Source organism: Poeciliopsis prolifica, unplaced genomic scaffold (genome assembly GCF_027474105.1).
Source record: "Poeciliopsis prolifica strain line A6 unplaced genomic scaffold, Auburn_PproV2 SCAFFOLD002, whole genome shotgun sequence".
NCBI classification, from domain to species: Eukaryota; Metazoa; Chordata; class Actinopteri; order Cyprinodontiformes; family Poeciliidae; genus Poeciliopsis; species Poeciliopsis prolifica.
This window is the reverse complement of record NW_026562377.1, coordinates 13,258,739-13,281,661: the sequence shown is the minus strand read 5'-3', so window position 1 is coordinate 13,281,661 and position 22,923 is coordinate 13,258,739. Positions and strand designations below refer to the sequence as shown.

Below are 22,923 nucleotides of genomic sequence, written 5' to 3'. Positions count from 1 at the left end.
GGGTTTGCAGCAAAACCACTACTTTGCAGAATGGATGGAAGGATGTCAGCTAGCAGACAGCTAGCCCGTCCACATGAGCCACTGCACATAAAAAAAATTCAGTTACGAAACAAGGAGATCAATACAAAATAAGGGAGCCTCTACGTGCAAGGGTGACGGGGTGTGTGCGCGATTGCGCACATGTAAAATATGATGAAATCCATCTAGAACTCCCAATAGTGTGAGTACAAAGAAGGCGACACCCCCTCAGCAAAATGTACCTAATATTGAAAAGAGGTTTTTTATCTTTTTCGGGGATGGGGGGAGTTTGGAGTCAGACAAAGTCAGAAACGGTGGAAGAGAACAAAGCAACATGGCATACGCTGGAAATCAGGTAATCATTTCAGAGGAGGAAAATAGGACAAATTTTTGTAAATTACATAACAAAATTACTCTTAGTGTAAAAATGAACAATTTTAACAGTGAAGGTAAAATCATCTTTGGGGTCAGTTACTGAGGCAGGTTAAACCATAACCTGCCACTTTCAGACCTATGAAGCAATGTCAAACTCTTATGGTCCAGAAATGTATTACAGTAGTTTATAACTACTATTAAATAGTTACAACCTTACAAAAACATCAGAGATGCAAGTAAACTTGTCAATGTGCAAAAATATGGTGCAAATTTTGGCAATAGCTCCATAAACAAGTTTACAATTTAGGCACAAATTAAAGCTTTAAGATGAAAATAATCAGGTTGCACAATAAATAGCATGAGAATGAGACATTTAGCGTTGCACATTTGCAGATTTGGATGAAACTGTCAAGTCTGTTCTATTAATGCAGAATGTGGAGTTTGTGCGGACAGGCTACGGCAAGAATGCGGTGAAGGTGATGGTCATCAAGAGACACGGGAGCCACCACTACCTTATTGAGCTGAAGGCTAATGTGGAGATAACACTCAAGTCCCGCAAGGACTATCTGACCGGAGACAACTCAGACATCATTCCCACCGACACCATCAAGAACACTGTCCACGCCCTGGCCAAAATCAAAGGGGTGAGTTACAGCTTCACTGCACTTCGCAATACATTTCAAGATACAAACTCGCCGATTTTCAAAACAGCTTCTAAATTACGTTTCTGCTGTGTTGAAAATGATTTTCTTTTTTTAAATTTTGGCTTGATTTCTGTTTATAGTCAACCTTCATGCAGATTATACTGCTTATCTAATTTTCTTGGCAGTAGCAGAATATGTGTTATTTTAAGACAGAGAGGAATGTTAAAGATTTCATGTTTAAAATGTTGAAGGGTGTGTCATCGAACGCCTTAGTTGATGGTAAAGGGTATTCTGCAGGTGAGTTAATAGCCAAAGGGATGCTTAACACAGCATGTTGGGTTTACTCCCTGCAAAGGGGAGATTATTCTTTGTAACGGCTTTCTGGTGGTTTTTGCAGCTATACAGAAATCTGAGGAAAAGAGATTTATTTTTTTTTTAAAAGGCTGACTGCTTCACAGTGAATAAATTAAATTTTCAGTGAAGACAAAAGTGATAATCACTGTCATAGTCAATGAAAATATAAATCCACAATTTTTCTATCCTCTACTAAGCTATATTGTGATAATTGCAGCTTTTCAGCCTCACTTTGTATCCATGTTACGCCTCCCTTTGGAGATAAAACTATTCAGACTCTTTTTATTCTATTTATTAAGGTAAATACTATTGAGCAATTTTCCCTGGATCTCTGCCATCATTTCCTGACCTCTTTCAACCATGTGCTGAGGGCCAAGGTTTACATGGAGGAGGCGCCCTGGAGAAGACTGGAGAAGGTAAAACCCATAATCCAGTCCCTCGACTTGGACAAAATATACATTTTAGCTTGTTTTCTGCTATTTTACTAGCATCACAATTAAAAAAAGTACAATATCTCTCAAAAGTCTAATTACCCCATGTTAAAATCCAGGTTTTTCATTATATAAAATGCTTTACATATGTACTGTGACAAATATTTTATGCAATTGGGTCAAAAAAGATAAATAAAAAAATGTGTACACACCTTTTCACTAATATTTTGTTGGGGCACCTTCTGGTTAATTTTCAGCATCCAGTCAGCCTGAGTTCTCCCCCATCAATTGAATCTGATTAACTTGCAATGATGTTCAGCTGGATTTTTATCCCTCAGCTAAATTAAACATCTGTAGTGATGTGTGACACTGGTTTCCCATCAACAAAGCTTGAAAGCTGCTTTAAAAAAGTATTAGTTTAAGTACCTTGTTCATTTTGCTCTTTTGAAAAAATCCATTCGCGTTTTGGTTGAGTAATCCCGGATCAAAATCTTGTTTCCACTGTACCAACCAGTGAAGTATTCAAGTACTTAGGATTAAAGCACCAATGATTTTTAGACACAACCACTCTTTGTTTCTTTTTCCAGAACGGTGTGGGACATGTCCATGCTTTTATCTACAGCCCAGAGGCTTGTCGCTTCTGTGATGTTGAGCAGAACCTCAACGGTAATCATTGGAAATATGTTTGCATATGTTTGCATGTGTGTTTGTTTGTGGGGTTTTTTTTATTATTATTATTAAAATGTGCTTAGTGTTTTGGTGCCAAAGGTGGGAGACATATCTTTTTACATCTTGAGTCCACTTTGTTAGCATGGCTAATGACATGAAACATAAAATTATCTTAGTAGGTCTCGTCTATTATTATTTTACCTCTTGTAAAATGCAGCAGTTGAAACTGTTGACAACTGTATCTGTGTATCTACAGCTATTATCCATTCTTGCAAATGTTTGGGACAGACTCCATTTCCATCTAAACATCTAAAATGTTTTGTGCTGTTTCACCAACTCTGTTCTGCACACAGGAACTCCAGTGGTTCACAGCGGCGTGAAGGACATGAAGGTGCTAAAAACCACTCAGTCTGGCTTTGAGGGCTTTTTCCGAGACCGTTTCACAACGCTGCAAGACGCCAAGGACAGGGTTTTCTGCACCACTGTTTACTCTAGGTGGCGCTACAACAAGGTCCAGAACGTTGACTTTGATGCTGCGTGGTAATTATTGAAATTTTTGTGTGGGATCAATCTGGAAGTGCTGGGAAAAACACACAACAAAGATGATTTTTCAACTCAAAAAGATAAATCCTGAAAGGAAACTTCTGTCTTTTGTAGGAAGTGTGTGAGAGATACAATTATTGAGAAATTTGCTGGCCCCTACGGTCGAGGAGAGTATTCACCGTCTGTGCAAAAGACCCTTTATGAAACACAAGTTCTGGTCCTGGACAGGATTCCTGAGGTGAGCCCTTCCCTTCAACAAATCAGTTTACTCAAAGACACTTATGGCTGTGCAATCTGTTGTAACCGTCTTGCATTAGATACACATGATTAGTGTATGAAGTGGGTTTTGTTTTCAAAATATTCTTATCCGTGGGACATTACCAGAAACAATATGTAGCACAAAACTGAACAGGAGAAATGGTCTTCTTAGGTGGAGGAAATCGAGATTGTCATGCCCAACCAGCATTACTTCATCATAGACATGACAAAAATGGGTCTAAACAACAAAGATGAGGTAAATACTACCATTGCTTACAATACCAAACCTTACGTGATTGATAACATATCTTTTTGTTTTCGATCAGGTGTTTCTTCCTCTGGATAATCCCTCTGGAAACATCACAGGAACAGTGTGTCGTAAGCAGAGAGCCAGACTTTAAAAGGGAAAGCCCAACCTGAAGACACTGCTGGTTTCAGTATTAACCTCTTGATCCAACTAACAGAAAATCTGATGATATATCCAACAATGTCCCGTAAGATGTAAATAAAGTTGCTTCTGACTCTGAAGGTGTAATACCGACCAACCAAAAAAAAAAAAAATTACAGCCACTTTCACTGGGAATTTCTTTTGATTTGCAACAATGTTTTGCGTCAAGGTCGAATGTTCCCTTTAGAAGGAATGCATGACATGAATTACATGCATGGAGACACGTAAATATGATGATATTTAGTACAATTGGTGAAAAAACCCAATTGTTTTGGTTTTACGAGGAACCCTACTAACATGGTTTTAGTTTTCTATTTAAGGGCACATTTTTCAGATTAATAATGTGAGGAAGCTTATTTTTAAAACACATTTTCTGGTTAAAAACAAGAATAATGTTTGATCCCTGGGGTTCTTTTACGACAACTCTCAATTAGCTCAAAGGTAGAAGTTTCATTATTTTGCTAAATGTCAGTAAAACACAGCAATATAACCCCCCAAAACAATAACATTAGCTGTAGTTTTTGGTGTTTTGTGTATGCAAACAAAGTTTTGGTCTTCAAATGTTCCTAAAATTATTTAAATTTATTCTTAAATGTTAAAAAAACAAAACAGATTCCACATTATCTTGTGTCTTAAACAAAAATGAAGTCAAAATGGAAAATCGGTTTACCAAAACTTAGAAAGATATATTCCAACAGTTTGTAGAGTCAAAGTAATTTTCTTTGACTTTATTAATTTCTTGTACCTGTGCAGAAACATTTGGCCACATTATTCTTCATATTACATGGTTTCTTGAGGTTTGCTAGAATTTTTATTTACTCCCCTAATCCATCTCCTCTGCCCCCCTGCAGAGGGTCAGTGAGACTATCACATATTTATCTGCATTTTTTAATTTATCACAGAGGGTAACACTGAAATTTAGCTATGTTCTAGAAACAAAGTCCAAATATTACACTTTATATCTCTAATGTCCCACTACATCATCTTAAATGGTCTGAAATTTGAGTGGGTCTGTAAAAGAGATAAATAATGTGTTGCCAGGTAACTGTGAAGTGTGAAATTAAACAAAAAGAGTCAAGAAAGTCAAACTGATGTTCTTTGGTGAGAAAAAAAGCACCATTTATCATCAATTTTAGACTCAAGATATTCAAACTCCAGTGTTATGTTGCACTTAAACATGGGTCATGAACACTTCAATACAGCTGTCTGGGTGACAAAGCTGAAAGCACCACAGGTAGGTATGTAATAAGAATATATATACACAAAGATTTCCATACCAAGAGCCTCAAGTCTAAATAAAGTTGGTTTAAAGAAACAAAGAGGCTTTAAATAAAAGTCCTGGAAAACAAAGTGATTAATTGTTACATGCTCTGGACAAATCATGGACTCAGATGTGCAGTTCAAAACATAAAAACTAAATTCAGGGAAACACAATGGGATCATAATAATTTTCTGCATGTATCAAAGTGTTCAAATATAACAGAACATACATCCTTTTCAACTATATATCTTCTTATTTACAAATAGTTAAAAAAACCCATTGCGGTTTAATTTACTTTGCACACACATTCACCACACAAAACACAAGCCTAACCTTCAGAATACTCACTCTTAATCTCTTTTCTTAAATAAAACACAAAAAAATACAAATCTTAAGCAGCAGAAATAAGAATGGCTGAAGGGGTAAACAGCTGAGTGAACGCAGTGTGCAGACCAGGGTTTTGGGATCCAGGCTTATTAAAACAAAAACAACAAAAAGAAAACATACAGCATTCAAAACTTGTCAAGGTGCCTCTGTTGGCAGAAGAGTCTTTGTGAAGCCGCAGCTAACCTGGAGTCTCCTGACATGATGATTGTCGCTGAGGTGTGGCGGGGCAGTTGGCCGTGCTACGACGCGTTGCTCTTCAGGTGCTGCGTTTGCAGCGGCTTCACGTGGTACTCGTAGATTTTCAACGCCGGGCCGAGTTTTATCGACAGTCCTGTTAGGACGTCGTTACGCGTCATCAGGAGCAAAGACTTGCCATCAATTTCCTGTCAGACCAAAAGAGAAATTCTGTATTTGGATGCTTTAACATCTGCAAGTTGATATGGAGTAAGACAGATGGAAAAACTAACCTGATCTTGGAAAGCTGTGGCCTGCTCCTCAAACCCTGTTGCCTTGAAATAATTGACAACGTCAGCAACTCCCCAGTTGGAAGGGTCAGGCAGCTGACCGTTCTCCACCGGGCTGTGGGATAAAAGTTACTCATCTCAGACTAAACTGTGACCACAGCAGAAAAAAAACTACTTGAGTTTCCAATACAAAATGAAAGAAGTAAATTGATTTATCGGCTAATTCTGGATAATACCTTTTGTTGTCAACTGAACCATTTGCCTTGTCCTCCATACTGGCTGTTGAAAAAAATGATAAAGGCAAGCATATGCAATTAATATGACAATCTCATTATCAGTTCAGTTCAAATACAATTATTATTTGAGGTCATAAAATTAACTATCCACACTTAAAATAATAATAAAAAAATCAATCAAGAATGTTTTCTGAAGTGAGCTGTTTTTTCATCTTAGGCATCTGATGGAAAAGTTTTACAAATGAGACAAAAAAAAAAGAGTGACAGTCCTAAAGATAAAAAAAAAATTCAGTAGTCAGAACATTTCTAACTACATATTTTTTCTGTCCTTCAAAAAGTGATCAATAGAAATAAATATTCAAGATTCTTATGCTAACATATTGCAACACTTAGTAGGAAAAAACAGGATTAAGTTAATAATTTTAAGACGCTAATAAAATATGTCCTTACAATTACTGCCCCTGGTGGTATCCTTTCAGGTGGCTGAAAAGAGCAGCCACCTATTGGCACGTCAGATATGAAACAAAAGAAAGAAAAAAATCCAATACGGAATACTGAGGAGCAACTACAGCTAACTATTGACTCCAGTTTGAACCTTACAGATGATGCAGTTTAAAAATATTGTACTCCTCAAACAAAAACAAAAAAATTAACAGGTAAAAGAAAAGCTTGATTCTCTACAACACAATTGATATAAAACGCACGATTATAATATGTGAAAACAGTTTGCTTATGTCTTATGTGATGCACATGCGGAAAAATGGTTTGAAGGGAAGGCTTTACTTTGATTAAATAACATTTTGCAACCAAAAAATGAAAGGTCGCTCCATTTGTGAAAAAAAATAACCTAAAGTTTAACTGATTTCACAGTTAAACTTAATCTCCCATCTAGTAAAGTCTATGTCTATTCTAATAGACTTTAAGCAAGACATTGAGACCAATCACCTAATTTCCACATTCTGCTTACAGTTTTGCAAATGAATGAAAAGTTTAAGGACACACAAACTGAACGGAACGAGTCTTACATTCTGTTACGTTGCAGTAATTTTTCATTAGATGTCTTCTGCGAGTGAACTCAGTGTGTTGGCAGTTCAAACACCATCATCGTTTGTCTTTCTGACATTCACTGGATGTCTCTGCAGAAAAAGCACACCGCCACAGCAGAACGGATACAGCCGTAAGTAAAGCAGCTTCATGAACTAAAACTGGCACCGTTTGTCATAAACGCGAGTCGGAGTAAAAAACTGTGATGTGTAAAAATTGACGACGTAAAACTCACGTTGTTAGAGGAATTAAAACCAGAAAACAAAAAAGAAAAAAACTGACCCCACCACAATTATAATTCGATGAGAAAAAAAACATTACAAATTCAAGAAAATAAAATGTGTGGTTTTTCTAGACGAAGAGTATATATTTAATCGCACGCTCGCCGTGTTTTGTAATAACGCTAACGTTAAGCTAAGAGGGATAGTTAGCCTCGTTTGCTAATACCAAATTTAACAGTTACCTTATTTTAGGAGATTCGGGCTTGACAACAGCTGCTCGTCCAAGTCAAAAATTCTTATTCAACAAACAAAAAGTTTTATAAGCTGCAGTATTTTTACCAGTTAATAAACTGCGGCGTTTATTTGATAAAATCAAATTATATTCAAGTAAGCCAACAAGCTTCTTCGCTTTCGTTTCCTTCGCCCACAACGTCACGGAATCATGGGAAATGTAGTACAAATGCATTTGAACGGGTTTAACGACGAGCGTTCCTCACAGAAACACACACGTTGTTGATTTCAATAAAAAGAATTTATTATAATGACATATCCTCTTTGTTACATAAAATCTGCTACAGCAAAGTGTACTTCGCTTGCAAACACAAGTAAATATGATTGAGGGGGAAAAAATGTGTCAGCTTTCTAAATGATGTGCAAAAATATCCACAAACTAAATTACAGACACATTTCAGATTATTGATTCCCATACTGGCACGTGTGACTAGCTACAAGAATTCATAGAACTGATTTCCTTCAGTCAGGAGGAGTGTGAAGTGGCTCAGGGAAAGGTGCCGTCGTTTCACATCAAATGTCAACAAACATCACACACATGAGGGAGGGTCGAACAGATGATACAGAAGAAGAGCTGGCGATTGCCTACATATTTGTTTCTGAGAGGATTTACACACAGGCAGTTGGACAGAGACATGCTTGTGGGCCCAGGTGAGATTCATCAAATTCAAAAACATTGGAAATTGTTTTTAGGCATACCATCTGTTCACCCTTCAAACTGGACAAAAAAATATAATTTCGAATAAATACAAAAGGAAAAAAAAAAAACATTTCAGGAGGCATTAGAGGTGTCAATATGCATCGAATATAGATGTAGCAAATGAAATAAAAACATAAATAAACAATTTTGGTGTTTGCAATGCTTAACAATTTAGGTCTGCATACACATACTGAGACCTATGGAAAATTAAATGTTATTTTGTTAGACTTCTATATATAAATAAAATGCATAAGTAGCAGTTGTGCCTTTATAAATTAAATTACATAAAATGTACATGTGCTCAGACAGAATGATTAAAACAAATAATTACTTAAATCCTGTTTTTGAATTTAGTTGTTTAAGAATGTTTCAATTGAACAGAATAGCTTTTTATTCTTTCATATGAAAAGATTCAGGTGTCAGTTTGGAAAGACTGTCGAGGACATTTTTGTGTATTTTGATTCCTCCTCAGCCCACTGGAGTCCAGTATCTTAGAATTTGAAATTTAGACTTCACTGTGGATGACAGGGAGAGAGAAACTCCTCTTTAAAGGACTACAGGCTTTCCAAAATCAAAAATATATCTGCTATGAGAAAAGAAAAAAAAAAACACATCAAAGGCATACCACCTATGTAGGTACTCAGCATCTGAAATATAGATTTTTATAGATGCACTATTTTGTCATGCTGGAGAAAAGAATGTGGAGTCAGGGACTAAATTTTAGCAGCACAATATGCAATGAGTCAGAAGAATCCCTCATAGAAGTTATATTTGTCTCATTGAAATAAAACAAACAAAAATAATCCTAAGAAGTGGCATAATAAAAAAAAAAGTTTTTTTTTGTTTTTACCTTATTCCCCTTAAAAATGTAACGTTTCTATTCATTAGCAATTTCAGTCAGTTGCCACTAAGCTTTGCAAAGCAGAATAGGTAAATTTTGATTAATTCAGTTAGGAAACAGTGTAAAGACTACAAGTTATAACTGCAGGCCAAAGATGGAGCAGTCTAGCTGTGACAAAGATAAATCAATACTTCATGGTAGTTCTGTTATTGCTGCGACGTGATTATGCAGCACTGTTTATGGCATTTGTGTTACATAGACCAAAATATCACCTGCTTTCACACTTCATGCTGTGACACAATTCCAAGGCTACAAAACAAAAAAAGTGGGGACACTATTAGCTTCCAGTAACGCTGCTGCACAACCATACACATGCAAAAGTAAAAAAGAAAAGAAAACATCACAATCTTGGCTGAGTGCTCTGCTCAGACACAGCATTTATACTCAAAACACAACCCAAAGGGGACAAAGATCACCCCAAGTGAGCACCACTGCTTTGTATCCTTCAGATAATGTAACAAACTGACCTTTCAGCGATTGTAAAATGCCATGCGAGTGCATTTCTGGACAGACTTTTAAATGTACCACAAACATACGAACTGTGTGCAGAGACAAAACGCAAACATCTTCAGATTCACTTCTTGTGAAATATACTCGTACCTAGAAAATATAGAATTTCTTTCCATCAAAAGACTGAGGTAAAAAGGAAATGTCTTGTGATCAGATATGGATAAATCATGCTACAACTGTTTAGCTGACACAGCGCTTACATGTTTCTGCTTCCTGATACCGCTTGTAACTAGTAATTCCTTTCCTCAAGAACTGAAAGCGAGAGAATGCATCACTTTTTCCTTTTTTGTTGACAATTTGGTCATGCTTTAAAAAAAAAGAAAAACAAAAGAAAAGGATGTCTCACCTTTTAAGGTCTAGATGGAAACACACGCTTCCAGGTCTTGAGAACACCAGAATAATAAAAATGCTGTTTAAATGAATCAAAACTCAACCAGGCCCCTTCCTTAAAAACACGCTGGGGTTTGTAACAGACAACAGAGAAAAATAAAAAATTACTAAAAAAAACCCCTCTTCAACACCATGTGCAACAATAGGTCATACTACCACTTCCTGTTCCTCATTAAAAAGGGACTAATTCATTTTGCATGTTGCTTTTCACATTCAAATTCAAACAAGGAGAGAGAATCGAAACTAAAAGTTAAAACAAAATCAATGAGGATGTGATCTTAGTACTTCATTGCAGCTCGTGAAGGTGTCTGCATAATTTGCCTGTGTGTAGATCGGTGCCAGCAGCACCAGGGGGCATGGCAAAAAACGACCTCTTTTCAGCCGTGTGGAATGAAGGAACGAGGCGATTGTTAGGAGCACAGGATGGCCTCAGTTCCACCTTATAACTCTCATCAGAGTGCAAATATCCCAAAGCCGTGGAAACCTGATGGGGGTCCTGGCTAAAAGTCAGCAAACTCTTTTGCACACTTTTCTGTTTGTGAGACGCGAATGTCCTCCTCTTCGTAGTCGTCGAAGTTGCTCGTGTCTCCAGGTCCTCTGCACTTCGGCAAGAAGGGAGCTTCAACCTGAAAAAGTACAAATGCTTAATTTCAAGACAAAATCTCTCAGCATGGATTAAGAAAGTAGACAAGGTCTTACAAAAAATAAATACCTTTCGCTCATAGATGGCTATCCAGTCTGTTGTGGAGAACCACTTATGGTTTTTTATGTCATTTACGCCGTTCTTCAGGTTGCCAAATCGCTTCGTAAGATCGACCTGGAGCAGGTTCCTCAGCAGGTCCTTCAGGTCGGAGCTAAAGTGAGAGGGAAATCGTACCTACAAGGAAGGAAGCAACGCATTCAGAACAACAGTGATAAATTATAGAAAATGAGATGTGTCCTCCTCCTACCAAGAGCCAGAAGGGCTAGAATCCAACAAAATAGCAAACATTCAATAAATATTTACTCCTTATTCAGGTTCAGTGTTTTTGACAAAGTTATCCAGAATAAAAACAGCAAAAAACTGTTTTAAAATGATCATGACTGAATGATTTAATTTATTAGGAAAAAATGTGATCCAAATGATCCAAACCTATGACTGGTTGTTGCCACGGGTGGGAGCAACAACTGCTTTAACAGTCTTCAACAGTGCTGTGCTGAAATTGTGGTCTTGCCATATATCAGTTGAATTTAATTGTGAACTTTGACGAGGCCACTTTTTGGTTTGCATTGCTTTTTACCCTTACTAAATGAAACAGATTTTTCTATTTATCCAGACTTCTTTGTCGTGTATTAAAACATTATTGATCACTTGAAACATTTAATTGTGAGAACAGAACCAAAAACTTCAGAAATCTGTAAAGGGACAAAAACTTATTTCACAACAGGGTTTATTTATATTATTAGGAGTACTGTTAAAACGTTATTGTCCCCCTATGTCACTATGATACATCATACATTGTGTTTGATTGGTTTACCTGCACAGAAGTTCAACCTCAGGCCAATTACCTTGTCTACAGCAATGTTAGCCCCGCCCCCTGGCTTTGATTAGTAAAACAGATTAAACATATTCATGCTTTACAGAAATATAAAGTAACACCGAACTGAATATTCATATATGCTATCATCTTACAAAAAAACCCCAATACATTTTAATAAATAATTTTCACATTCATCATTTTAAAGATATATCTTGTATATTATGTGAACTAAAGCATCCAATAGAAGACCCATATGAGAGAAAGTGCTTTAAGTATTCAAATTTGAAAATCTTCTCTTACCTTGCCAGACACAATCTTTTCATAGATCTGTATTGGCTGGTCAGCAAAAAATGGAGGGTAGCCAGCAGCCATCTCATAGATGAGAACTCCCAGTGCCCACCAGTCAACAGCTTTGTTGTAGCCCTGGACAAATAAAAAATAAAATAAAAAAGAAATCAATTTTTACTTTTTAGCTTAAATTTGGAAAAGCTAAATACCAGGTCTACAAAAAAATGTGGACTTTTTTAAATTTAATCCAATAATAATTCAAATATTCCATCAGTATTTTATTGGATTCAAAAGGTCGAAATGAGATCTCAGCTTATTCATGTCCTTTAGGTTTGTGGGGCGCAAAGTATTATAACCTGCATTGTTTGCAGTTGCTGTGCAGCCATTAAAACACCTAGAGTCACTTGGTACAACCCTGGTGATAATGCACTATGTCAGCACAGCAGTCAGCTTCAATTCCTGCTTGCATCAAAGGCTTCTGTCTTCCAGTCTTGTGTCTGAGTCAAGAGAAATAAATTCTCACCCAGACAAGTCACTCAAGCCTTCAAAGTCAATTTGCTGTTTGAAAAAAAAAAAAAAGATTAACCTGATCTCACAAATCATCATCAGCTTGCTTTTTAATCCCACTTAACACAAACAGAAAAATATCTGTCATAAATTTGAAGTTATGTCAAAGCAAACTTTCCAATAATCCAACTAAACTACATTATTAGATGTCATTCTTTCAAATCCCAATATTTATCCACATCATGCAGCGTTTTGCTCTCTTTACATGTTAGTCTTTGGTGAATAGTAATCCATGTTAAATGATGAGTAAATCTCATTAAGATTTATGAACAAGATATAGCTAACTGCTTATTGAACAATATCCTTGAAAAAAAAACAAAAAAATAACAGCAGCACTAATACAACTTATGATAATAAAGAGTTTGTTTATGTTTCTTTTTCATACCCAGAAATGAAAGAAACAAAACCTGCCAGGTGTGAGAACTTTAACACCACTTTCAGATACTCTCTATATAAATCTTTAGCCTCTTACTGTACAATATGTAAATTTTTTGTGTATTTTTTTTTTTATCACTTCTGTAAATCTCAATGATCAATTACAATTGATTCTTGCCCAAGTAGTTTGTTTGGTGCGGATGAAACACTGGGTTAAGTACGAGTTTAGTTGCCTTCATTAACCTTGCTGAGGATGATCTCTGGAGCCAGGTACTCAGGAGTTCCACACAATGTCCAAGTTCTGCCTTTTACCCGTTTGGCAAAGCCAAAGTCTGTGACCTAGCCAAAAGATGACAGCCGTGTGAAAATATGTCAATCGGTTTTCAGTTTTTTCTGCTCTCCTAACTTTGTTTTTCCAACAATAAAGCTGAGATGAACCAGTTACCTGGATGTATCCATGTTGATCTATGAGCAGGTTTTCTGGCTTTAGGTCTCTGTAGATGAGGTCTAAGGAGTGAAGGTACTCAAAAGTGAGCACGATCTGAGCTGCATAAAATCTTGCATGATGTTCACTGAAAGAGGGAAACAAAGAATTAGACACACTGTAGCAAGGCATGTCTCTTCTGAGAGAAATGGGTAAATAGATCGATGAATAAATCAAAAAAACAACCCTACTTCCCCCCAAAAATGTGCATTATACCTGAACCTTCCTGTGCGTCTGAGGTGTGAGAACATTTCTCCACCGGGCACATATTCCATCACCATGTAGAGGTTTGAGTTATCCTGAGATATATATTCAAATAGAGTTACTTCCCATATAATAACATTTACTTTTCAAATTAAAGGGCATCCTTATATAAATAACGATGCAATATGATCGATGTATTTTTAGTTTTCAACTGCTAAAAATTAATAAGCAAACTCCAACTCAGACACATGCCCCAGACTTTCTTCCTGGAAATGACGGTAAACATACACCAAAAATATTTTAGCGGTTGCATTTTCTGCTATCAACAAGTACGGCAGGACCTTGCAGTCGTGTAAGGAAATAACAGAAGCACAATCTTTTCAATCAGGTAAAGCAGGACAGGTTGTAATTGTGAGACTGTTGAGAGAAACTGATCCTCTGAGCCTCTGAGCTGTAAATGTTAAGCAGAAGAAGTAATGTTTCTTTTTTGTTTCACAAAACCACATGGGTAATGTCATCCTAAAGCCAAATGAGAAACTGAATCAAATTACAATTTTTGCCTTTGCTAATAAATTCTGACCTCAGACAAATTCTGACCAAAATCACTTTATTTCCTTGAAATTATGTAAGGGTTCATTGCCTTGTAAGAGCTGATTTTCAGGACAAAGTTTAATTTTTAATAGTTGACAACGACATTCACAGAAATAAACTGAGAAAGTTTTCAAAATGACACAGAAAACCCTGCAGAAGGGTTTGGATCCATCAGTACCTTGAAAGCGTATTCCAATCTGACAAGGAAAGGGAAGGAGACAGCCTGTAGTATTCTTTTCTCATTTAGTGTGTGCTCTATCTGCTTCAACTTCACCACCTGAAAACATAAAGAAACAAATTAGATCAAAATGTTTTCCTTATTTTCTAAGTCGTTTACTGGTCTGTCAGACATTGTTGTATGTCAGCACACAGATTGTGGGACAGCAGCAAAGTTACCACCAAACTAATAATAGTTCACAAATATAGCTTTGCAACACTTTTGAGCTAGAGAGCTCAAAAGTGTTGCAAAGCTTTCATGACAGAGATTGTAAACATATGTTTGCAAAATAACAGCACACTATGTGGTGAACAGATGTCTAGATAAGTTTTTAATAGCATAAAACACTATTTAAAAAAGCGCCTTTTTTAAATGTTTTTGTAAAATTTGACAAGTAGAATGCAAAATATGTTGCATCAGGTTTATTTTAAAAAAAATATGAAAAGATTTATGATCTTTAAAAGATTTATGGTACATATTTGTATCCCTCCTCTCTGGTAAAATAGAGGAATCATCTAAAATTTTGATTCTAAATGAACTCCAAAAGCCTAAAGAAGTCAAATAATAGTAAACAATGTATGACTTTGCGTTCTTTAACTTTGGGTTTTTCCTCACCCTAGTGAACAAGCAGCATGAAGAAAAACAAAGAACACAGTAAACAGGTCAGGGATAAAGTTGTGAAGAAATTAAAAGCACGGTCAGGTTATATTCCAAAATTAATCAAAGCTTTGACACGCCACATCTTCGTCATCTGAAAATCTAAAGAGAACGATACAAACTAAAAAACTAAGTATTACGAAATAGATGTCTACCTAAATTGAGCAATGTGAAAAGGCATCAAAGAGGCTCATGGTAACTCTGCAGAGCACCAGTGATCAAGTGTGAGAATGTGTAGATAGGACAACTAGCGCTGAAGAATTGCATAAATACAGGAGTTGGAAGAAGAAAGCCATTGTTAAAAGAAAGCAGATGCAAATATGAGGAACATGAGACCAAAGTTTCACTTTTTAGTTGACATGCATACAAAAGTCGACACAGTACTTCGTGTGGCAAAAAACCATAACTGCAAATAGTACTAAACACACCACCCCCCATGTGAAACATGCTGGTGGTAGCATCATGCTAACTTAACTGGACAGTGGATGGAGACAAATACTGATTGCAATCAGAATTTGATTGCCTCGCTGGACAATCAAATACTGTCCAGTATCAAACAAATACTGATGCCCAATCATCTCATTTTATGATGAGATGAAAGGGCAGATCATCATCTGAAGTCGCACGTTGTGTACAAAATAGAGTCAAAAGCTGAAAGAAGGTCGTACAGCTAGCAAGTTGCCATATTTATAGAGGAGGATGTAAAATTTGTAATAGCAGAACTAATAGCACGACTTGCAGGACAAAAGGTTCAGAATCACTAGTGAAAGCTAGGAGCTAAATATACTATTAAACTGTAACACATCCGGTAAAAAGTATCTGTCTAATAACTTCTTATATTAGACAGAACAAGTTAATGAGGAAATACTGTTTAAAGGAAAATTTTGAAGCCGTTTTGTTGAAGTGAAATTTAAAGTGAGCCAGGTTAACCTCTTAAATCAACAGCCAAATTCAGGTGAACAGAGCAACGCTAGAAGAGCAACACCGCCTGTCTGTACCACTTCCACATCAGTATTTAAAGATCGAAACTCTCATACGAAGGGCCTTTGGGGTTTTCAGTGATAATGTACCAGCAGCACATAAAAGGAAGCACTCCATTTCCTTTCATCAGATATATAGCGCCTGCGTTTACATGAAGAATTTCTGCTGTTTTTTTCCCCCTATATACAAGCAAGCCTTTACGGCAGTAGTAGTTAATATGGTTTAAGGGTGTTGTGATGGACATATCTTAACAATGTGCACTTACTTTTTGCTTGTCCAAGATCTTCATGGCGTAGAACTGGTTTGTTCCTTTATGCCTCACAAGCATCACACGTCCAAATGAGCCAGTGCCCAGAGTCTTGAACCTTTCAAACTCATCCAGGGTTGTTGTACACTGTCAAAATATGTTGTAATAAAAACAAGGAAGTAAGTTGAAGCAGCTATACTTGTACTGTTCTGCCAGATCTTTCATATAGCTCAAGCTGGAAATATATTAGCTGGATGGAAACATTTTTCGTCAAAGTGGCTGCTGTTTGCAAGAAGTTGTAGAAATACCCAATGAGTTAGTATTCCAGATATTTTTAATTAAATGAAGATAAAAAAAACGCATGTGCTTTTTTTCAAAATCATAGACAAACAAATTAAATGTAAATAATAAAAAGGACTTTACCTGTGCGGGACACTCCCATTTTCTTAAAAAATCTTCTTTGGCTTTTGCTAAGAACTCTTTCACTAAAAATAAACAAGAAAAAGTGTTTTAAATCGAAGTAATTCGGATTTCAGGACATACCAATACAAAATCTAATTTTACATTCAGGGGAAAAAAAAAAGCCAGTTTACACCTTCAGGGGAACAAAAGCATTCTGAGGTCAGGCAAATGTCACTTATTAGGGAGTGAGGACTGTATTTAAAACAATATCAACAAAAAAAAAGTATTCCAAGTCAAAACCACACGCCTCAGCAGGAAAGTTTAAATAACAAAGTGATGCAAAGAGCTCCGTGAACTTTACAGATCTGGCCAAATTTGAGACAAGCTGTTCTGCATCTCTTTCAAGAGTGGTTGCGATAAAGGAGAGAGACAATAACACAGTCGGCAGACAAAAAGACAAGAGGTACAACATACATGTAACTGAGAACACAGAGCAGGCATGGTGAGGACAGTGCACTGTCAAAGTCACGGCTGACATGAGGTGTCCAAAGTCACAGAGTCCTTGAAAGTTTACTTAGTCATTATATTCTTCCCATTGATCATGTAAAGGGTAAGCAAATCCTAAATTTTCAAAAAATGTATCTGTTTTTAAATTAAAAGCATCATAGAGGTGACATTTTTCAATTATATTTGGAATGTGTTAAATAGGACAGCCCCCCGTTTTTATTCTTTGTCACACTTGAATATTTCAGATCATTCAACAACTTTTAATATCAAACAAAGGTAACCTGAGTAAAACCTAAAAGCAATTTTAAAATAATGCTTTTATTTATAGGACAATAAAATAGGTCATATTAAAAAGAATTATCTCTCCCACAATGTTACAGCACAAACTGACAGTGATTACCCACATTATTTTAATCAGTTTCACTAGTCACACTTATCTGATGACTGCTTGACATGTAAAATTGAGAAATTACTTAGAACTTAGCAAACCACATGAAGTAGGCTAAAAGTTCTCGAAAAGCAACACACAATGCCAGATGAGTACAGATGAACAGACATCTGTCACTTCTAAGCTTTTGGACAGCAGCAAGTCAAGGTAAGTGTCATTTCCAACACAAGGAGAATATATGGAAAACCTGATGAACCTTCTTAGGAGTGCTGCCTGCCCTACCAAAATTACTCCAAAAATAAATGAAAGGCTCGTCCAGGAGGTTACAAGAGAAACCAGAAGAACATTTAGAGCATTAAGTGTTTCATTAATAAACACTTAAGATCAGTGTTCATGATCTAACAATGGAGTATGTCCAGAGAACAATGTGTAACTTTAATCTCAGCTGTACTTGGATTACGCAGGACTAGTCCATCTGAAGACCACCACTTGACTCGTTCAAACAGAGTTGTCTAGTCAAAGTCTGGAATTAAACCCAATTGCTGTGACCTGGCAGAAAATAGACTGTTCATGTGCAAAAACACTACAGTGCGGCTTAATTATAACTATTTTGCAAAGAATAGAGGGTCAAAATTCACCCATCGCGATTCAACAGAATCGTCTCCAGTTATCACAAATGCCATATGGCAGTGTTTCCCCACAAATTTGGTCCAACTAACCAAAATTCAAATGGGGTCAGGTCAGTTTGGTTTAGCATTCATTTCATTAATAAACAAAAAACACTGTAATTTCTCAGGATACATTTGTCTGGCATTAATATTTCGCTGATGATCTGAAATGTGAAATTCCCTGAGAGATTAAGAACTTTTATTGTATAATAAGAGTTTAAAAAAATTTGACAAAAATTGTAAATTTTAATATTGGATTTGCTGTTTACCAATTTCATTTACACAAAACATTTTTTACATAGTCAACTAGTTTTTGCATTTGTTTTTGCAAGTTCTAGAACTGGGATAGGGCTATTCAAGTCCTGTGAGTTGAAAGTGCATAATAAATATTCTCTCTGTGACTTGGGATGTCTCATGGAACAATGAGCGTACCAAAAGTCTCTACAGTTCGCCAGGATTGCAGGAACATTCACCCATATGGATGGAAATGATGGAGAAGAAAAGAGAGGAAGAACAGTTTATGAAGAGCTGAAAACAACAACATTTCAGAACCACATGTAGAAAAAACAAACACTGGAGACAATGTAAGGCATCCGTATCACTGTGCAAATATGTAACCAAAATAAGCGCTATACTTCTATTTGCTGACTACTAATAGAAATTCCAGTTTACCACAAAAGATAAAGAACTAAAGACATTATTCCTGCAGGAATAATTTGGTTTTCCAAATCCTTTTATTTTTAAGTAGGTATTAGGAAATCAAATAAAATAGTCAAACTGCAATAAAAATGTAAATAATAATTAACCTAGGTTTTTCTCAATTTTCTTGTTATTGTGTACCTCTTCTTAAGCTACATTTAAATAAATTTATTTTAGACTTTTACTCAGTAGTATTTCTTTTTTATCTGTTCTGACTATATGGGTCAGTTTTATTTTTCACAAAAACAAAAAGAAGACACCAATTGTGAAATCCAATGAAAAAGCACATTTAAAACTAAACAGTGCACAAAAAAGACAAGACACAGACATTAAGATGTCAGCTTATATTACATGACTAAAGCGCCACAAACAGATTAGAATACAATGCTTAAAATAACTGTTAATTTTCTGGTAGGTAAAAAGTGATGATATGAATATGAAAAAATAACAGAAAAGAGAAACTATTTGGGGAACATACTGGAAAAAACCCTACAAAAGTTTAACTTAAGGCTTAAATTTGGTAATAACACTAACATTAAAGAAAATAATATTTTTAAACACAATACTTGAACTGTTATGTTTAGGAGCCCAAGCCAGTGGCCTGATGGAAAAGATGTTACAAGGGAAAATATCTGTGTTTCTATCTGTTTTTTTTTTTTTTGAAGAAACAACAACCCACCCTGCTCAGAGCTCAAGATTAGAGAAAAAGAAATCCACTGCACTTACTCAATTTATCCCACATGACGGTGAACTCAGAGATCAGAGGCACCTCACTCTCCTGTCCCTTGTTTTCTTGTCCACTCTTAAGATATTTGTTGATTAAGCGACTGGCAAAGGAGTGATCCTTTCCCTGTGCCATTTTAAGGCAAATATCTCGATGTGCGAGTAAGAAAAGCTCTCAGGCAAAGAAACCGTTTGCAGGCTTAACCCCAGTGATACTAACTTCCTGTATGCAGTCAAGTGCTCTGCAATGGCTGGTTAACCACACAAAGTTGAGCTTCCTGTTCACGTCCTCTGCTACAGTGGCCAAATACATGTCCACCGTCGTCATGGTGCTGTTTGAAAGCACTTTGCTGCATCTTATAGGCAAATTGTTATATATTTTTTTTTTGACAGGAAAAATTTTAAAAGAGCCTAGAAGGCCTGACTTCAAATGTCATATCAAAAATATAGTGCAACCATGGCAAGCCAAGACTGCAGATAAGAAAGCTGTTACACCCACACAGTAGTAGAAAGAGCCATAGCGTTTAGGACAGTGTGCTCTCTGGTGGATATGTTTCATACTGCAGATCTTCAGTTTTCTACTAACTATAACCATCGCCACTAATAATAATAATAAATGGGAAAATAACAGATTGAATGGTTAGAATGAACATAGAACTCTAAGTTATGGTCTTGATCTTGCTTGTGCTTTCCGTTGAATCTTGTTTCAACCGCAGGTAGCCCAGGTCTCAAGTTTGTTGGACAGCGTAAACTAATGCCAATCAAAAAGCAGGTCAAGATCAGGGCTCTGCATACAGGCCACTGCTATGACACAGTTGGGTGGATTAGGCTGGCTGCTCACAACAACAACATGCTCATGACGGCGTCCTCCAAGGAATCTATGGATGAGCTACATTGTAGAATAGCTGTGCACAAAATGCATTTTGACCAGAAAGAAAAAGTTTTATTAGATATGTTGAGAAATAAAAAAAAAAAAGTTTCATGTTGTAACAAATCAATTTATTTGTAAAATTTTCATGATGTCAAGAGAATTTGAATTTCAAAATAATGGAAAATTAATGCATGTGATGGAAAAAGGATTCCACACATATAAAATAAGCTGATTTTAGTTTTATTGAAAACATAGTCTAACACTTTTAGGTTGTTCTAAATCCTATGTAGAATTGGGAAATTATTGCACTGGAGATAATTATTGTGGAACAAGAATTGGTATGATAACAAATTAATCATTATGTGACCTGATGACCTTTGCAAAACTCCAAAACTAACAGCTTAATTGTTGCTTTTGCTACTGAAACCACTGTTGATTCCATATCTGCACGAATGTCTGCAAAATGTGACTGAATGCAATTACAGTGCAATGTTTGGCAGCGCACTTACTCTATGCATCTGTTTTACTTAGACATTTTTAGCCAAAAGTCCATGATAAATCCATAAGTACTTTATATCTTCACTTTTATCATTATTGCAACAAATGCCACAAAATGTCATGCTAACTTTCAAGCCAATATCACCCTAATACAGCTGTTTATCAGTATTAAACAGATATGGGTAGCAGAATACGTTTCATACTGGGTTAATAGCACAGTAAGAACGTCACTTTCCTTGCTATTTAAATTAACAGCTAGTAACATTTGTGAATATTTAGATATGACAGATCTTGTTTAATAAATATGTTGAAGTACTAACTGTAAAAAGGATTAGTCAAACCAAATGCATAAACTCTAATGGTGGTCATTTTCAGCTGACTCCAGGCCACGTCCTGCAGCTTGTTTGGTGATGTTATCTTGCTTTCAGGCACGTGATGTGAGCCCAAAGTTAAACAGAGCGTCTTGAAGGCTCATCTTAAATACAACAACATAAAAAAAACAATCTATTTATTTAATTAGTGGGGTGCTCTTTGACATTCACGGCTTCTGTAAAAACCCCACAGTAGCCTGATGATGACCGCGCTGACAAATATTGAATTACTCGCTGCGTTTAGTATTTGTCACACAGTTTCCAGCTAAAAACATCAGCAGCTTGACGTTGTTACGAACACTGCGAACTCGCGTTGTATTGTAGAACTGTCCTACCAAAGATGGTTCTTCTGTGCGGCTCGTGTTACTGTACTGTCTGCTCCAGTGCTGTACAACTGCTAAAGGATGCTACCCACTGAATTCCTAAAAGCAAGCTCGCAAATGATGATACAGCAAACGTTAAACGTCTGAAAGCAAACAGGATGACGTCCATGTGCTCACCGCTTTCCTGCTCGTTTCCTTTCTTGGCAGTTGCTGCGTTTCCCATCGTAGGAAGACAGGGCGATCCACAGCTGGCGAGGAGCGATGATGGTGGCCGTTAGCTAACAGGCTCCTTCGTTAGCTCGATAACAAATTTCAGCTTGCTCACACTGGCCGGTTTACAAACACCATCAACGTGCTCTTCTTTTGAACAGAACCTGGTTGTGCTCGGCTGGCCGACTTGATGATGTTTATTTACCGTGTCCTTTTTTGCCGTTCACGTATGCCTCTGCTGGAATGACAACATGATCCAGACTTTTCACCTCTGCCTCCTGTCGTCCTGCGCTGCGTTCAAGTCATATGGGAATACCCAGAGATGCTCTTGATAGGTGGAATGCTGCCTTCACTGACCATTCGGGGGGGGAAAAAACAACAACACGCTTAGACATTGAAAGTTAATTTAGTCAGGAGTGTGAAGAATTCAAATAAATGACAACGGTTCTGTATGTCAGTAATTGTCGTGAAAATTGGAATAGTGTTATGTGTGATAATTATAATATAATATAATATAATATAATATAATATAATATAATATAATATTCATGTGTTTAACATTTTACTAGTTGGTCATTTTTGAAAATATAATCTCCAATCAAATAAAAATCCCCCTTTCATTATAAAATGTTATTGGTGTATAGTAAAAACTACCCAGTGTGTAATGCCATTTCCATTTTTTTCCTACAATTTGTCAATGTGATAGCAGTCACACATTATATTGTGAGTGCCAAGTGAATTTAAGGTCATATTTATATAACAGTACCACTGTTAATAAATTACTAATCACTACTAAAAACAAGTTGGAAAGCACTTGTTTTCTCACTTTCCTGTTTTCAATAAGATATCAACTAAATATGTGTTGCTAGGGCTCTGTCCGGCTTTCCTTTTTAAGTAGAGGACATACTTAATATAAGCTGGCTGATCAAAGTACAGTTGCCATTTTAGTCTTGTATATGTATATGGTGCTACATCAAATGTACTTTT

At 36.4% G+C, this 22,923-nt stretch overlaps 3 protein-coding genes across 6 annotated transcripts; 1 reads left to right on the top strand and 2 right to left on the bottom strand.

Annotated features, from left to right (window-relative positions):
* Window positions 1-241: 241 nt before the first annotated feature.
* Window positions 242-3,820, top strand: uox (urate oxidase). The gene is made up of 8 exons (XM_055047981.1): window positions 242-373; window positions 825-1,037; window positions 1,691-1,807; window positions 2,410-2,488; window positions 2,845-3,031; window positions 3,149-3,272; window positions 3,465-3,548; window positions 3,619-3,820. The coding sequence occupies exons 1-8, from the start codon at window positions 353-355 to the stop codon at window positions 3,691-3,693; spliced, it is 900 nt and encodes a 299-aa protein (XP_054903956.1). The 5' UTR covers window positions 242-352; the 3' UTR covers window positions 3,694-3,820.
* A 1,012-nt stretch (window positions 3,821-4,832) lies between these two features.
* Window positions 4,833-7,774, bottom strand: samd13 (sterile alpha motif domain containing 13). 2 transcript variants are annotated; one of them, XM_055047989.1, is made up of 5 exons: window positions 7,596-7,774; window positions 7,114-7,224; window positions 6,089-6,131; window positions 5,856-5,967; window positions 4,833-5,771 (listed from the first exon to the last, which is right to left on the bottom strand). In XM_055047989.1, exons 2-5 carry the CDS (start codon window positions 7,139-7,141, stop codon window positions 5,628-5,630), a joined length of 327 nt encoding a protein of 108 aa, XP_054903964.1. In that variant the 5' UTR covers window positions 7,142-7,224; window positions 7,596-7,774; the 3' UTR covers window positions 4,833-5,627. The 2 variants fall into 2 exon arrangements, with proteins under 2 accessions (XP_054903964.1, XP_054903972.1); XM_055047997.1 differs by lacking the exon at window positions 7,596-7,774 and having other exon boundaries at window positions 6,089-6,588; window positions 7,114-7,188.
* Window positions 7,775-7,869: 95 nt separating this feature from the next.
* Window positions 7,870-22,221, bottom strand: prkacba (protein kinase, cAMP-dependent, catalytic, beta a). Of its 3 annotated transcripts, none has more exons than XM_055047959.1 (10): window positions 21,904-22,221; window positions 16,700-16,761; window positions 16,295-16,423; window positions 14,353-14,451; window positions 13,596-13,678; window positions 13,341-13,467; window positions 13,139-13,234; window positions 11,966-12,088; window positions 10,858-11,022; window positions 7,870-10,771 (listed from the first exon to the last, which is right to left on the bottom strand). In XM_055047959.1, the coding sequence occupies exons 1-10, from the start codon at window positions 21,947-21,949 to the stop codon at window positions 10,646-10,648; spliced, it is 1,056 nt and encodes a 351-aa protein (XP_054903934.1). In that variant the 5' UTR covers window positions 21,950-22,221; the 3' UTR covers window positions 7,870-10,645. The 3 variants fall into 3 exon arrangements, with proteins under 3 accessions (XP_054903934.1, XP_054903926.1, XP_054903944.1); XM_055047951.1 differs by lacking the exon at window positions 21,904-22,221 and adding an exon at window positions 19,667-19,989; XM_055047969.1 differs by lacking the exon at window positions 21,904-22,221 and adding an exon at window positions 18,674-18,843.
* Window positions 22,222-22,923: the final 702 nt, after the last annotated feature.